The following is a 15,833-nucleotide window of genomic DNA, read 5'->3' on the forward strand; positions in this document are numbered from 1 at the left end:
CAAACTGCGTGTCTGAACCTGGGCCTGTGTGATTTCAGTCAGTTGGATAATTTGGTTATTTTTCTTCATTAGTTTGTACAGACTTGTCCAATTGATCCACAAAGAAATGTTAAAGTTTAGAATATTACTGGTATCCAGTGCGTTAGTTCTTTTATCCTCATGAATTGGGAAGTAATAGGTTATGGTGGGAGTTTTTAACATAGTTTATATTACACATACATTGCTCTACTGGTGGTTCTTTCCACAAAAGCTCCAATGGCACTGTAGCGAGGTTGAGACTCACCAGCGCAGCACCTCCTGCTGGTCGTCTCGGGAATTAACTCTCCAGTGTACAGAGCACCTCCTACTGGCCAGTGTCTCGCCTGCGGCTGGCACTCGTGTCCCTGCCGGACACTGTGCCCTTTACCTTGGGGTGCTGCCCCCGCAGTAACCCCTTATTCTGGGTTTCCCCTCCCAGGGGAACTCCCAACCCTCTAAACCCACCTTGCTTCAGTGGCTACTGCCAGTCATCATCTAGCCCCCGTTCACTGGGGCAGACTGCAGTATAATGGCCACTCATCATTGGCAGGGGGTTAGGACCTGCTGCCATTGTAGCTAATTCCTACAGATAGCAGTCTAACATACCGATAGTGTGAGAAACTGCTGCCTGTAGGAATTAGCTTAATCACATTGCAGTGTTACAGGTAGCATATCCCTAGTATAGTTAGTAGTTTCATACAAATTTGTGTGTATGAAACTGCAATCTGTAGGACCATGCTACTCGCAGCAGCGACAGGTCTAACTTTGCTAAAAAAGGTATTTCAAGCAGGCTCAAATGTAAAACACAACCTGATAGTGTTCTTTAACAGTCTAACAAGCCTACAAGCAGTAGATGTAGTATATCTTGCCTTTAGTAAGGCTTTTGATACTGTCTCCCATGACCATCTCATAAACAAATTATGGAAATGAAACCTAGAGGACATAACGATAAATAAGATGGGCATAACAAGTGGGGTTCTCCAGGGATCAGTTCTGGATATGTTTCTATTCAAAAGCTTAATGATTGAGATAATGGCATAGGATTGAGATAATGGCATAGAAATATAATAACAGTTTTCAAGCAAGCATGTACAAATAAAGTAGGAACTATTCAAAAATCTTAATGATTGAGATCATGGCATATAAATATAACAGTTTTCAAGCATGTACCAATAAAGTAGTATCTTTTTACCCTATTCAAAATCTTAATGATTAAGATAAAAGTTTTTAAGCATGTACAAATAAAGTAGCATCTTTTTACACAAGCTGTTTCTTACAATCTCTAACTGCTACAGATAGCAAATTTCTGCACGTAGCAATTTCACATATATTATAGTGCAAGAAACTGCTACCTGTAGGCATTTGCTACATCAGGTAGCAGTTTAATACACTAGCAGCTTCTAACAATCTATGAGTACCGGAAAGTGCTACCGGTAGCACATTCCAACGAGGAGCACAGCAAGGGAGGGCAAAGCGCGCTGCCCAGTATTCCGGGCTCTGCACCGCCGCGCCCAACCCAGCCCTGCACCGCCACGCGCACCCAGCCCCGTCCGCGGTGCCCGCCCCCTGACCCCGCGTGCCAGTCACTCCTGGCTCCCGGCTCGAAGACGCTGGCCCGAGCGTTGGCTACCGTCAACCAATAGGCGTGCGGGATACACAGCGCTGCCGCCAATCCCTTGCGCTCTTGTTTCGGTGTGAGCACTCAGCAGCCGATCCCTGTCCTGCCCCCAGCCCTGGGCTGTAGCCGTCGCTCCGCTCGGGCGGTCTGAGCCACCTGGCAGCCTGGCCCTGAGTGGGAGTCACTGAGGATGAGTCTCCGCGCCGCGCAGCGCGCGTCCCGCCGACCCTGTCCGAGCCCTTTCATCTAGCGACTGGTGAGGAGGAGCAGAGTCCTGCCGATGTGTCGGGCGGCGGGGACCGGTTCCCGGGGCGGGGGGACAGAACAAGGCGAGAGACAGGCAGAGCGGGAGAGGCAGCCAGGGGGCGGAGCTGGCCGGGAGGTGGAGGGGGGGCCCGAGGGGAAAGGGACGCGAACTCTCCCAGGAGACAGAGTCATAGGCGGGTGTGAGGGGACGAGACTCGGGGATAGAGTCACGGAGGAGGAGGAGGGGAGGACGGACAGACAGACAGGCGGGGCCGCCGCACAGCTGCGAAGGAGAGCAGTGCGAGCTCTCCCCTGTCAACCCACCTCGCCACAGGAGCCTGAGTGGGGACGTGTGTGCACCGTGTCCCAGACACATACCCCTGCCTGCCACTGACGCTTTGAAACCCCTTAAAGAGACCACAGGAGGGATCTGGGCAGCTGTCCTTATCCCGACAGACAGAAGTCCTCTTCCTTTCGTGGGCTCTCGCGTTATTTATTTTAGACCTTTTGGCAGTGGCCTCCAGTGATGTTGGCTTCAAACCCGGTGTACAGAAATATTCTTGGCAAAGTACCAAAGTGATGAAACTTTTTAATAGAGTTCAAAGAACCGGTGACCTTTCTGGGTTGTCCTGGTGCTCTACCACCTTTTCTTTAGTTTGGTCTCACTCCTCTTTCCACTGAGGAGATTGGCGTAGCTGCCAGTCTTGATACAAATCACCCACCTTTTAAATAATAAATAATGCATTTCAGATAAAAGTTTCCTAATAACAGATATTTGGCAGAGCGTGTACTGAATGTAATAGATTCGTAGATTCTAGGACTGGCAGGGACCTCGAGAGGTCATCGAGTCCAGTCCCCTGCCCGCATGGCAGGACCAAATACTGTCTAGACCATCCCTGATAGACATTTATCTAACCTACTCTTCAATATCTCCAGAGATGGAGATTCCACAACCTCCCTAGGCAATTTATTTATGAAATGCACACTTTAAGTGGTAAATCCACCAAATAATTTTAAATTCAATGAAATGTTGAAAAAAGTATTGTTGGTTCACCAGAATACATTATAAGGTGTGAACATTGTTTGACACATAGAGCTAAATCAAGGATCCAGTGCATGGTTCCAGTAAATGAGGGGAGTGGGGGAAGTTGTAGTGCATGTGTGCATGTATGTGTTTGAATACACAATATTAAGTCTGAATAATTTTGACCATTTCCAAATGGACCACATGCAACATTCCTTTTTATATTTAAAAGGCTTCAGCATCTGTATTTTATTAGTTCTGACAAATGGATTCAATTTGTGTAAAATGGTGTCATTTCAAGATACTTTGGTAAAGTCAATTAAATAATTGTGCTCCATTTTGATGTTTTATTTTGTTATGAATTAAGTACAGACCTTTCTCTTTACGGTATTCATTAACAATGATGAGATTAACAGCGTGACTAATGAACATTGAACAAGTGGGCTAGAGCTGCTGGATTTCCTTCCCTCCTCCTCCCTCCCTTCTGCAGCAGTAAAGACAGAGGAAGGAGAAGTTATATCAAATGAGTTGCATGGTGCCAAAAACTAATTGCAGCATGTTATCCTAGTGTTTGTGTTTGGGTTATGATTTATTTATATGTGATAGCTTTGAGTTAGAACAGCTCTATATCATGATAAAAATGTTCCAATGGAATGTCAGGACATGCACTGTGATTTATTTATTTATTTATTTTGGTGCCCATTTGCAACTCTGTTCACTTACAAATGGGCTCTCTAACATTTTCCCAGATTTGGTGTCATTTTTTGAGGAAGTTTCAATAGCTACATGTGTAATGTTCATGTTACTTGATGTTTGAACAACCACTTATACCACCCTAAAGAGACCCAGCAGGACGACGCTTCTGTGTAATGAAGCAGTTTTGATGGCGATCATACTACTATAATATGGAAGACAATTTTAAAGATTACGCAAACATTTTTTTATATTAAAAATTGGCTAAACATTAAGACCTTTTCTTTGGACCAGAGAGTATCAAGATATGTATTATGTTCATTCTGAAATCATTTTATTTGAGCTTGAATTATTCACTGGAATAATTATTACTTTGGAAAGAGTTTACAATTATAGTGAAATACTAGAAAATGTTTTGAGAACTAAAACCTAGCTAAATTAAATAATAATAATAATAATAATAATTAGAATTTTAGAAGTCTGAGACACTTAAATAAAAAAGCAAATTTATGGGAGTCTGGACTCATGAAGAATGAGATTTAGGTCTGGGTCTTGATCCCTTGTTCCTTAGGTTGGTAGGGATTTGGAACATTGCAGAGGCTATCAAGGAGAAAAGCAACATGCTGCTGTTCCTTTCCTTGGGGCTAGATGTTCTGCCTCTACAGCACGCCCAGTGTTTGCCAAAATAAGAGATAAAAATTAAACTACAGAATAATTAGATGCTAAAGTGAATGAATGTAATATGTTTCATTAGTGTCTAGCCCAAAGTGTAATGATCTTAATCTTTAGTATACTGAAATGTTTCTGCCATCTTCCAAATTATAACAGGTATGCTTTCTATCCAAATTGCTTCAACTTTTTCTTCCTTCTCTAATGTTAAATTATAAATGACTTTCAACACTTTGCATGAACAGGAAGAATTTGAAGAGATACTGTTTATCTATATGTAAGTTATTCATATTTTCTTTAATCATGACAACTCTTAGGTTAGTTCTGAAAGTCATCTTGAATGTCAGACCTGAAGAAGAGCGCTCTGAAAGCTTGTCTATTTCACCAATGGAAGTTGGTCCAATAAAAGCTATTACCTCACCCACCTTGTCTCTGTAATATTTTGGGACTAACAGAGCTGCAACAATACTGCAAACAGAGTTTCAAACCTCATTTTCTGTTCAAGAATTTTAGTGCATTCGTTGAAATATTGTTTTAAATGTTTCAACTGTGTACTGTGTGTCTTGTTAGATGCCCTGCAGATCAGAAATGTTACTGTAACTTGTGCCTAACATAAAACAGGACTTGAAATATTTACCTGACACTGCTACCCCAAGAACTAAATTGTCTAGCTAATCTCTCTCTCACTCTCTCTTTTGTTTTTTTTTAACATATAGTGCTCGTTGCTGTGTTATTTAAGCACTTATTAGCTAGGGTGAAAAATAATTGTGCCACAGTGCTCCCAGAACTATCTCCCTGCAATTCAAGAGAACAAAAGTTTGGTGATATTTGTAATATTGTCAATCACTTTTCTGATTAATACACTCTCATGGTTTTATGCTTTTTGCTTCACTTCACATGGTCCATTCTTTTCTTGCGTGATTTCCGCTTTTGTTTTAACCTACTTACCTCTCTCCTTTGTACTCTGTATTGTGTTCTCTACGTTCTCCCTAACTTTCTGTCTTTCTCTTCCTAATCTCCCCTCAAATCTTTCTCTCTTAATATCATATTCTGTTTAACTTATCCCATCAGTCCCTAACCCTCTCTCTCCTGCACATGCAGCCACCCCTTTTCCTTGTCACAGATTCTTTACATGCTGCATATTATTATAGATTAATTTTGTGAATACCTTTGGGGTTAAATTGCTTAAAGGCTGCTTTAAATTTACATTAAATTGTTACACAAGATTTAATTTATTGATTATCTTTAGATGATATTTGACCTTTGATTAGAGCTTTTTGTGGTGAAAAATTGCCTTTAATATGTAAAGATAGTGAAGAGAGAGAACAGGAAAAAATTCTGAGTAATGATAACCATGGCCTTGATCTTGCAAACACATACATAACTTTGCTCACTGGAGCAGTCTCACTGTTATCTACTTTGAAAAGTGACAATCAAAAATGGACCAGACTTTCTATGTGCAATTCTGATAAAGAACTGAGTCAATTGTTGGCTGGAACTCCAGCAATTTTATTCATCTTTTCCTCTACCCAAAAAGTTCTGATGACATACAGAGCTCTGCAGTTCAAGAGAAGGAATTGAGGTTGGGAGAATGCGCACCCTTTAGAGTGTTTGATATAAGATGGTGAATGACAGTGCTTGTGTGCTGCCTGATTCACAAGGCTTTGAAATAGTCCCACATGCTTGTTGCCATTAGGCAACTCTTGAGGGGCAATAATTGTAAGATCTCTCTTCTTCACATGGGCTGCCGTGGGGTCTAGTGAGAGGATCTGTGCCCCTCGTAGACAGCGCAATGTTGACAGAAGAATTTCTCCCACTGACATAGCTACCGCTTCCCGGGGAGATGGATTAACTACACTGATGGGAGAAGTTCTATTAGAAGTGTAGGAGCATCTTCATTAAAGTGCTACAGCAGTGCAGCTGCACTGCAGTAGCACTTTAATGAAGACAAGTCCTCAAAGTCTTTGCTGTGGGTAAGAATTTAGAATCAGTCCTGCAATATAAACTATAAAACACCTTCATGATACTCTTGCTCCTCGTTCTTTTTAATTCCTCCTCTCTTTGCTGCAAACTATTTTCTGTAACGAAAGAGTATGTTAAAATTGGACGTTGCTCTTCAAAAAGAGTTAACACTGACATTCCAGGCCTTTTGTAACAACAAAATATTTTTTTTTTTAAAGGCATGGGGTTTTAGTTTTTATTGAAAGAATAAAAAGCTCAAAAATTGCAGGTTTAAAAAAGAAAAAAGGCTAGTGTTATAACACAAAATAATGATCAAAAGAGAAATATAGTCAGAGGTCATAGGACAGAAAGAGAAATAGACCACGGCTTATGCACCATACAAAAACAGAATTACAAAACAACACCACACACTTGTGCTATTTCCCTGCCCTCTCTGTCCATTTCCAATATGTTTGCTGCTTAGATTCTGATTCTCTGACTGGGAATCTATGTGGGTAGACTCCCACATCTGTGCAGAGCCCCATTGCAGTCAATAGCGTTTCACATAGGCATGAGGATCAGTTGCTGTATTGAGGCCTTAATTTAGAAACTCTTTTGGCTTGGGGACCTGTTATGTTTAAAAAAAAATTCTATAGAATTCCTAACCTGTTTTTGAGCACTATAATAATATAACTGTTTGCTTTTATTGATCTATTAATATTTGCCTTGGAGAGACATACGATCTTGTGCCTCATAAAACACCCAAGAGGTGTATTAATGCACTAATAGTGCATGCAATCCTGTTTGTAATGCTGTAATAAAGGAGGGCTGAACTAACTTACATGAAAATAATTCTGTAGTCTCAAAACTCTGTACTTTTGCAGCAAATGTAATCAGAATAGAATTAGTTTAATGGTTTCAGAGTAGCAGCCGTGTTAGCCTGTTTAATGTAACTCACTGCTTGTCGCTTGGTTTCTTGTTATGCAATATTGTACGTGGCTTCCTAGCCATGTAGTTTTGCTTTCCTTTTTAATACCTGGTCTGTTTGTCCACAGTAAGTCTGTGTCTGTCTCTGTTGATTTTTCTGCCCCCTTCTCCCCCCCCTCCCTTTTTTAAAAATAAAAATTCTGCATCTTTTCCTGTTTTCCTTACCCTCGGTGCTATTTGAGATGTGCTTGGCCATAGAACTTTCCATGTGTGGGCTGTAATATAAAAGCTGGCAATGACATTATAGTTTGTCAATTTTGTATTGATGCCATCATATGGAATGCAATGCTGTGTACAGTCATAGCACTAATTATAAACGTTGAAGAATTCTTTGGAGCATAGTGAAGGAGAGGGAAAATGCAGGGTTTTCATAGACATATAAAAAGCTTTAGCTTTGACATGTATATTTTTTCCCTTTATCATTTTTGAACCAAGGTCCAATATTAAAGTATGACATTAGATTAATTATAATACTTAGCTTTTCTGTAATGCATTTCATCTGTAGATCTCAAAATGCTTTATAAAGAAAAGTAAGTATTATAAAAGAGCACTTATCTCAGTATCTTTGCAGAGTGTAGTTTCATATTTCTAGTATATCATTTTTGGCAGCTGTCCTGGTTCTCAAACACCTCTTCCACTTCCTTGGAATAAGGAGGTAGGCTGGTGCCCATTGAATGAAGACTTCCTTATCAATATCTGATACTGGATCAGTTCTCTTATGCATATCATTCTAAAAAGGATGACTGTAGAACACTCCCACATCAAAGAGAAGGGTAAGGGGTGACTTGATTACACCCTATAAGTACCTATATGAGGAACAAATATTTGATAAGGGGCACTTCAGTCTAGCAGATAGAGGTATAACATGATCTAGTGGCTAGAAGCTGAAGCTAGACAAACTCAGACTGGAAATAAAGTCTACATATTTTAACAGTGAAGATAACTAACCATTGGAGCAATTTACCCAGGGCTGTGGTGGATTCTCCATTACTGGCAATTTTAAAATCAAGATTGTGTGTTTTTTCCTGAAAGATGTGCTGTAGTTCAAATAGCCTGTGTTATACAGGTGTTCAGACTAGATGATCACAATGATTCCTTCTGGGTTTGGAATCCTATGAATATCCAGTGCAGAACTGAATTTGTCTGCACCTCGGGTCTAGCACCGGGTCTCTTGGTAGACTGTCCAGATAGTGTGTCATATAGAACATGGTGAACAAATGTAAATTGGATTGCTGCAATTTCTTTTGATTTATGAAATATTTCTGAATGTTACTGTTAAATAGAGCAGAGTGAATAATTCATAGTGAATAACTTACTAAAAATGTATTCTGTTCTTGAATTTTCCACAAGCAGTTTATTTTTCTTAATATTACTTGCTATTCGAAATTATTTAGCAAATACGCTCTGCACAGGTTTGGTCTGTAGATTAGTTTATTCCCAATAAATTTGTTATATTTAATATTTGAGGGATTATTTAATTTTGGGCACATTTCACATGAGATCGTTTGGATTAATACTGTTTATTTAGAATCATGTTTCTGCTGCAAGTCATGTTTGAGCTCAGAATTCATTTTTTGCAAATGTTCTATAACAATTGCTTTCTGTGAGTATTTTTGCCAGTAAGATGATGGAGAGGGATAAGGACAAGGATTGGGAATTGGGATATGTGTTCTGTTCCTGGTTCTTCCACAATCCTACTGTGTTGACGTTGGGCAAAAGATTTAACCTGTTTTCCTGTCTGTAAAGTGGTGATATTACGTCCCTACTTCACAAAGTGATGGGCAGCTAAGTTCATTAATGTTCTGGGATATGCAGAGCTGTGATAAATGCTATAGCTCAGTGCTTCTCAAGGTTGGGCCGCCGCTTGTTCAGGAAAAGCCCCTGGCGGTCCGGGCCGGTTTGTTTACCTGCCGTGTCCGCAGGTTTAGCTGACTGTGGCTCCCGCTGGCCGCGGTTCGCCGCTCCAGGCCAGTAGGGGCTGCGGGAAGCGGCGCGGGCCGCGGGATGTGCTGGCTAAGAATGTGACGTTTGTGCTGGAGAAGGTTGATGTTTTAAAGTTTGTGTGTTGTGGGGTTTATTTTGTTTTTTTGTTTAGCTTGAATAGGAGTTCAAATTCAGATTGAACAGCAGTTTTAATTTTCCTGAGTGGTGTATGTAGGTCACTGACTATTCTAATTGATTATGTACTTATCTGAATGTTTGGGATGGTTTTTGGTTTTGAATGCTTGTTGTTTGTACTCATTTCAAAAACAAACAAAACGCAATGCTATAGTGTCTGGCAGCCATGGATATTTCCCATAATTAAGAAACCTTCTTAGTCTGACTGGTCAGATGCTTGAAAATTAATCATTTGAATCTTGAAATTGAATTTTTTTCCTTACCCACATTTATTTTTTCCTCTGTGAGAATAATTTTTTGAGTCCTTTGCTAAAAGAAATTAAACAGCAATCTTCTCCCCTTCCCCAAACACGTTTAAAGAATGACATGTATTTTGTATGTGGATGTAGATTATGGCCCAGTTTACCTTTAAAGTTTTTACTGTTCTTTTAATCCATAAATTATTTAAATCGTTTGGATAATCATGGGGGCTGTTGAGTGATTCAGCCAACTGGAGTAACTGTGGGGCCTGATTGAGAAGTTTCATATTTTTACAGGAATCAAGTTGGGCTTTTATGATATATGGAGACATCAATGCAATAGATAACAAAAATTGGGCCTACCAACATTCAATGTTTCTCATATCTATTAAAAAAAAAAAAAAAAAACCCAAACCCACAAACAAGTACGGTCTTGGTATAAAAGTCTATTGAATGTTGCATAATCCTTATGTGTCTCTTTCTTCTTTTATCCCTTTTCTTGCAGGTCTCCCTTGCAATTATGGAGATTTAGAAGAATTAGACAGTGTGGAGGGGGAGCCCTCCTCCCCACTCCTTTGATTCTTGGAATTTTCTATGGACAGTAACAAGATTTTTGTTGTATAAAATGGAGAAATATGACTTTAAAATATAAATTTATATTTATAAATATTTATATTTTTTGATTAAGTGCCAAGCATAACTGCATGAAGATTCTCATAGCTGCTGTATAAAACTGAATTTAAGTACTAGGAGTCATGAATTTCCTGCAGCACTGTATTGTGTCATAAAAAGGGAGTGCCTTAGCATTCATACTGGCTCCTCCTCTTAATGAGGGAGCAGTTTCAGAAAGGTGAGAATGAATTCTATCCTGCCTGACTGCACTCTGAAGTGTCACTCCCTGCAGCATGCTTTAGATATTATTTCTGTAGTTACCAGAGGAAGTGAAGGCCAGATCAAGGCCTTTCTCTCTTCTTACTGCTACAATTCAGCAACCCTAAAGGATACCTTTGGCAGGAATGTCCTCCATCTTGCTTCATCCTGTGGTAAGAAAGGCGTGCTAGATTGGCTGGCAGACACCAAAGGAGTGGATTTATTGGCAAAAGACAAGGAGTCTGGATGGACAGCTTTGCACAGAGGGATCTTTTATGGACACATTGACTGTGTTTGGTCATTGCTGAAGGTCGGTATCTGACTTTATGTATTGCACACTAATTTTTTTAATATGTTTGGGATGTGTGATGCATGAACTTGTATCAAAATGCCTTTTCCTGTTTCAAAATTTCACTCAAGGTGTGACTTTTAAACTGATTGAGCTAAACTAGTACAAAACTCTTTGTGGACACTGCTTAATTCAATTTAAACCTGAACTGCATTGATTTTAGTTTAACTTGATTCCTTGTTTTTAATAACAATTAAGCCAATTTGAAGTTAAACCTGTGCATCTTGGAATATAGATGGGATCTCAAGTGTTGTTCTTGTAAGTGACTCCACAGGAGCTGACCCCTGAGCCTGTGAGGAATCCTGTTGAAGTCAATGGGCTGCATGTGTTTCCTTTTACTTGGAAACTCTTGCAGGGTAGAGATCTTAACAAAACAGTCTGGGTTTAGATTTGGCACCAAATTTTGAATTTCTGTAAAAATAAGCGTTTACCAAATATCTAACGGAAATGTTTCCATGACACTCTAAAAGTAGTTAAATGGAAACAGTACTTACACATTTTTGAGCTACAGATACCTGATTTGTTAACATTTTATTAGTAGTACATGAAAGTGAAATTAACTAGAAGCTGATTGTAAGGTTGGGCTTTAGCTCTGTCCCACTTATCTCTTTAGCCAGTCACTGACCAGATAGACACCAGGGATCTCTGCCCTTCTTACTTAAGGTATTACACTGGCTGATCATTGCTAGCCTTATCTGTTCTCAGCTGGCAGACTAACAAAAATAGTTGTGGCTCCAACATTTTTAATTTTAGAAGTTTTGGTGTTTTTAAAATGCCTGTTTCACGTGCCACTTTACTTTCATCTTGAGCATTCTTTCCTTGGAACATTTCCAAGTAGTATGTTTCTCAACACTGTCTAATGACCTCTCGTTAACCTTTTAGAGTGTCTGAGATTCATTACTGGAGAACTTTAAAACTTTTTCAGTATAGGTGGTGTCCCATCAAGCTGCTGTTTTTTGTTGTTGTTTTGTGTGTGTGGTGACTTGCTTCTCTTTGCCCCTAGAAACTGTATAGCAGTAGCTGCACTAAAATATATATACTTCTTCCTTTGACCTCTTCAGAACTGCTTCCAGGGCTAAAATGAACTCTTTTGGGGAGCTAATCATGTTAGATCAGTCCAGCAAATATTTGAATAATTCATCCAAAGATGAAATCTGTTAGTCTTCCAGTGTTAGAGACTGCAGCCTTTGCAGGAATGAACAAAAGACCCCAAAAGACAGTTTGAAGTGCAGACTGACCTCTGAAGAATTCTTTTAGTTCAGAGTCCAAATTGCTATGTGTTTGAATATGCACAGCAATCACACCCCCACCCCCTCAAAAAGTTACACAGCCCTCATCTTATTAGTGAAAATGACTTGATCAGCTATCCTTTAAATAAAAAATAATAACCAACAGTGTGTGTGTTTGTTAGTGGGATGGTGTATCTTCAGCCATTGTTTTCTTTCCTGTTTGTTTTTTCCTCACACACCTTCCTATTAGTAAACCAACGTTCATAGAGAAAATATTCCAATTAACATGTAAAAATAGAGTATTCGTAAATTATTAAAGAGCAGCTCCACTTCCATCACAAACACTTGCTACCATTGGTGAAGGTGCCCAACAGTAATAATAATGCCTAGCTCTTGCATAGTACTTTTTCATCAGTAGATTTAAAAGCACAATAGGGAGACCTGTTTGCCTATTTTCAACTGAGGGAGTCAGTGCCAGTTCCGTGTTTTTCACTGTATGCAGAACAGTAGTTATTGTTGAAGCTTGTCCAGTTGATCCTTTTTGTAGACTTATTTTGGTATCATAAGTCCATTTCACTTGTCCCTGATTATTATTTATTGAGATTAAATCCATCTTTAGACTGTCCTGGAATGTAAAGGATTTATTAGCTTCTCAAATGTAAAATTACACTGAGGTCACCTAAGAATATTTATCATATTCATTTCTTTACTAGCTGTGAAATGAGGAGTGATAAGTAATATTTATACTAGGTGTTTTTTCCTCTTTCAGCGTGGGGTTAGTTTATACATACAAGATAAAGAAGGCTTATCTGCCTTGGACCTTGTGATGAAGGACAGACCAGCCTATGTAGTATTCAAGAAAACGGGTAGGGCATCAAATGAATACAGATATTCCTATAGGATGTATACTGCTATTAACATATAAAGTTGTGTGCATGTGTAGACAGTACTATCTGTTTCTAATTATGACTGAATTACATCCCTCATGGTTTTCACCAGCGTTAATAGATTAAATGAATTCCCTAGCAGCCAGTTTTATAATTTTGTATCTGTTTTTTTAACCTTCAAAACAGTTTATTGCAACTTCTTTATAATTTTTTAAAAAGTAAACTAATTCTAGTCACTGGCAAGGTATTGTTATAGCTAAGTAATGTGATCTGCTAATTTGAGTACACCAGAACTTTCTTAAGACACTGTTAAGTTTAAAATCTTCTTTGAATATACTTCCAGATCTGTGTTACTAATATCCCTTTGAATTATTCTAATTGAATTTTAAAAATCTAACCTGCTTTTTCCTATTGACGCCCCACTTGGGCTTTTTTCCCCATTTCAGTCAGCTTTTGGGCAATGAAAATAGTTTTGTCAGTTTCCTTTGCTAGTCAATTAAATTTTTGATTGCTGTAATATTTCATTGCACAAATATAACTTAGGTTTTTTTGGTAGAAGAAATGTATGCAACCTAAATTCTGGGCTGACATTACCTTATGTTCTATTTATTAAACACTATTTCATCATTATGTTTTCATATTTAGTTGATTTTAAAATATTAGTGATTACTTTACAATCATGCTTTGTATCTTTAGATAAAATATAAACTTAGTGTTGGATCAGAACTGATTTGACTTTCTTATCTGTTTGTCAGAGGGAAATAAGTTAAAATTCACATTCTAGTATCACGGTAATTACAGCTGAGAGGGTACTCTATTTCCACAGCTCTAAACTATATACATTTAGAAAAAAAGTGTCTTTTGAGTTGAAAGTTCTTGTTGTTGGTCTAGAATATAAATTAACTGAGAAGATTTGAAGAAAATCTATTTAGCAGTTAGAGTTCAAGCATCATTTTTTTTTATATATATGTGGAAGACAAAACTTGCATACCAATTAAGGTAGTTTGTGCAGTTTTGTATTGCAGACTTGACATGTAAATAGTTCTTACTGATGAATGTGTGCTCTGTGAAGTTGGACAAATATTGTGAGAAATATATGAACAAGAGACATAATGTACAGGACATGCAATATGATAAAATATTTAATGGTTAATCATTCTAAATTCTCAAAATCTTTTTTTTAAAATGTACCTTTAAAATAGAATTTACCTAGTTTCTTCAAATTTTATTTTTAAGTGGATTAACATGTATACTGTTCTAGTTCACATTTATATCGGAGATGGAGTTAAATTAATGCAACTCTCACACAGATGTAGTAGATATTGCAGATGGAATTTGTCCTTTGAATTTTAGATCCCACAGATGTCTACACTTGGGGAAACAACATAAATTTTACCTTGGGTCATGGTGGTCAACAGAGCAAACATCATCCTGAATTGGTGGATCTGTTTCCTAGAAATGGAGTCTATATCAAACAGGTATTCTGAAAAAAACAGATGAATAACCCATATACCATCATGAGTCGGATTCTTTTTCCACAGAGAAATAATCTAAATATTGGAGCTGATCTTGCTGCCCTTTCTCATATAACAGTACTATTTTAGTCATTGAAACTGCTCCTGGGATTAAGTGCTCCTGGATTATTTTCTCTTCAGTACACAGATCAATGGCTCCCAACTCTTTTTGGATGCATAGATACCATGGCGATGATGTAAAATGTTGGATTGACTTCTGATTTGAAATCCAGAATAAATTCCTAGCTTTGTAAATGGAATCTGTTTTCAACAACAGATTATAATATTAAATAATTCCATGCAGGAGCATGGTGCTTTTGTAGTTTCCAGTGCCATATAGACAATGAATTGAAGATGGACAGTGTACTAGTTTGATATACATTGTGTTGTGTCTTCTGTGTGGATCGACTGTATTTCCTCAGTGAAGGCAGCATATTTGCAAAGTAATTTACAAAAATGATAAAATGCTGCCCCTCAAACTGTAACTGTATATATCTTTTGCAGGTGGTGCTTTGTAAATTTCATTCGGTGTTCCTTTCCCAGAAAGGACAGATTTACACTTGTGGACATGGTCAAGGAGGACGCTTGGGTCATGGTGACGAACAAACATACCTGGTATATTTTTAAATATAGTCTAGCACAAAAAAATCTTGTTTAATGAAGTCTGAGACTGCAAATCTGAAACATCTTCCCAAGTGCACCATCAAAGTTCTAATATTTTGTTCAGTTGTAGGTTATTTTTAACAATGACAGTCTTTGTTCAGAAATTATTTACAGAGGAAGACTTTATATTTAAAATGGATTTTTATTGAAACTGATCAGTACATATTTTTTCATTTGAGTAGTACATAGTTGCATTATGCAAATCAATGAATAAAAACTTTAGAATTCAGTTTGGTGCTGTGTGTGTCAGTCTTCATGAAAACTTCAGGGCTTTGTACTGACCACCAGCAGTATGTACTTATTTTACATGAAATGACATCATTTTAAAATTTTCTGAGAAACCTGAGAGTGGAACAATTTATGAGAGAAATTGCAAGTGTATGTATATGTGTGTACGTATGTATATATTATAAAGTTGTGTGTTGTAAAGAGATTATTGCCTAGAATTTGGAATAACCAGATGAATTATGAATGGCAAGCCATAAATGACTGATTTAGGTCTCAACCAAGTACCAATGCCATCATTTGACCACTTCACCTATATTCTGTAAATGTCACACATTTAAAAAAGAAATAGTTGAGTTTTTTTAACCTCTCCATTTATAACGCCAAGCTTCTTTAGTATCATAGAATATCAGGATTGGAAGGGACCTCAGGAGGTCCTCTAGTCCAACCCCCTGCTCAAAGCAGGACCAATTCCCAACTAAATCATCCCAGCCAGGGCTTTGTCAAGCCTGACCTTAAAAACCTCTAAGGAAGGAGATTCCA

The 15,833-nt window shown here is 38.2% G+C and overlaps 1 protein-coding gene across 2 annotated transcripts in view; it reads left to right on the top strand.

Annotated features, from left to right (window-relative positions):
* Positions 1 to 1,715: 1,715 nt before the first annotated feature.
* IBTK (inhibitor of Bruton tyrosine kinase) overlaps positions 1,716 to 15,833 on the top strand; it is a 96,188-nt gene continuing 82,070 nt past the window's right edge. For both annotated transcript variants that reach the window (XM_054022171.1, XM_054022172.1), the window contains exons 1-5: positions 1,716 to 1,892; positions 10,059 to 10,733; positions 12,771 to 12,867; positions 14,242 to 14,366; positions 14,907 to 15,017. In XM_054022171.1, the coding sequence (XP_053878146.1) occupies positions 10,410 to 10,733; positions 12,771 to 12,867; positions 14,242 to 14,366; positions 14,907 to 15,017 (657 nt within the window). In that variant the 5' untranslated portion in view covers positions 1,716 to 1,892; positions 10,059 to 10,409. The remainder of the gene's footprint in view (positions 1,893 to 10,058; positions 10,734 to 12,770; positions 12,868 to 14,241; positions 14,367 to 14,906; positions 15,018 to 15,833) is intronic.

Source organism: Malaclemys terrapin, chromosome 3 (genome assembly GCF_027887155.1).
Source record: "Malaclemys terrapin pileata isolate rMalTer1 chromosome 3, rMalTer1.hap1, whole genome shotgun sequence".
In the NCBI taxonomy this organism is placed as follows: Eukaryota; Metazoa; Chordata; order Testudines; family Emydidae; genus Malaclemys; species Malaclemys terrapin.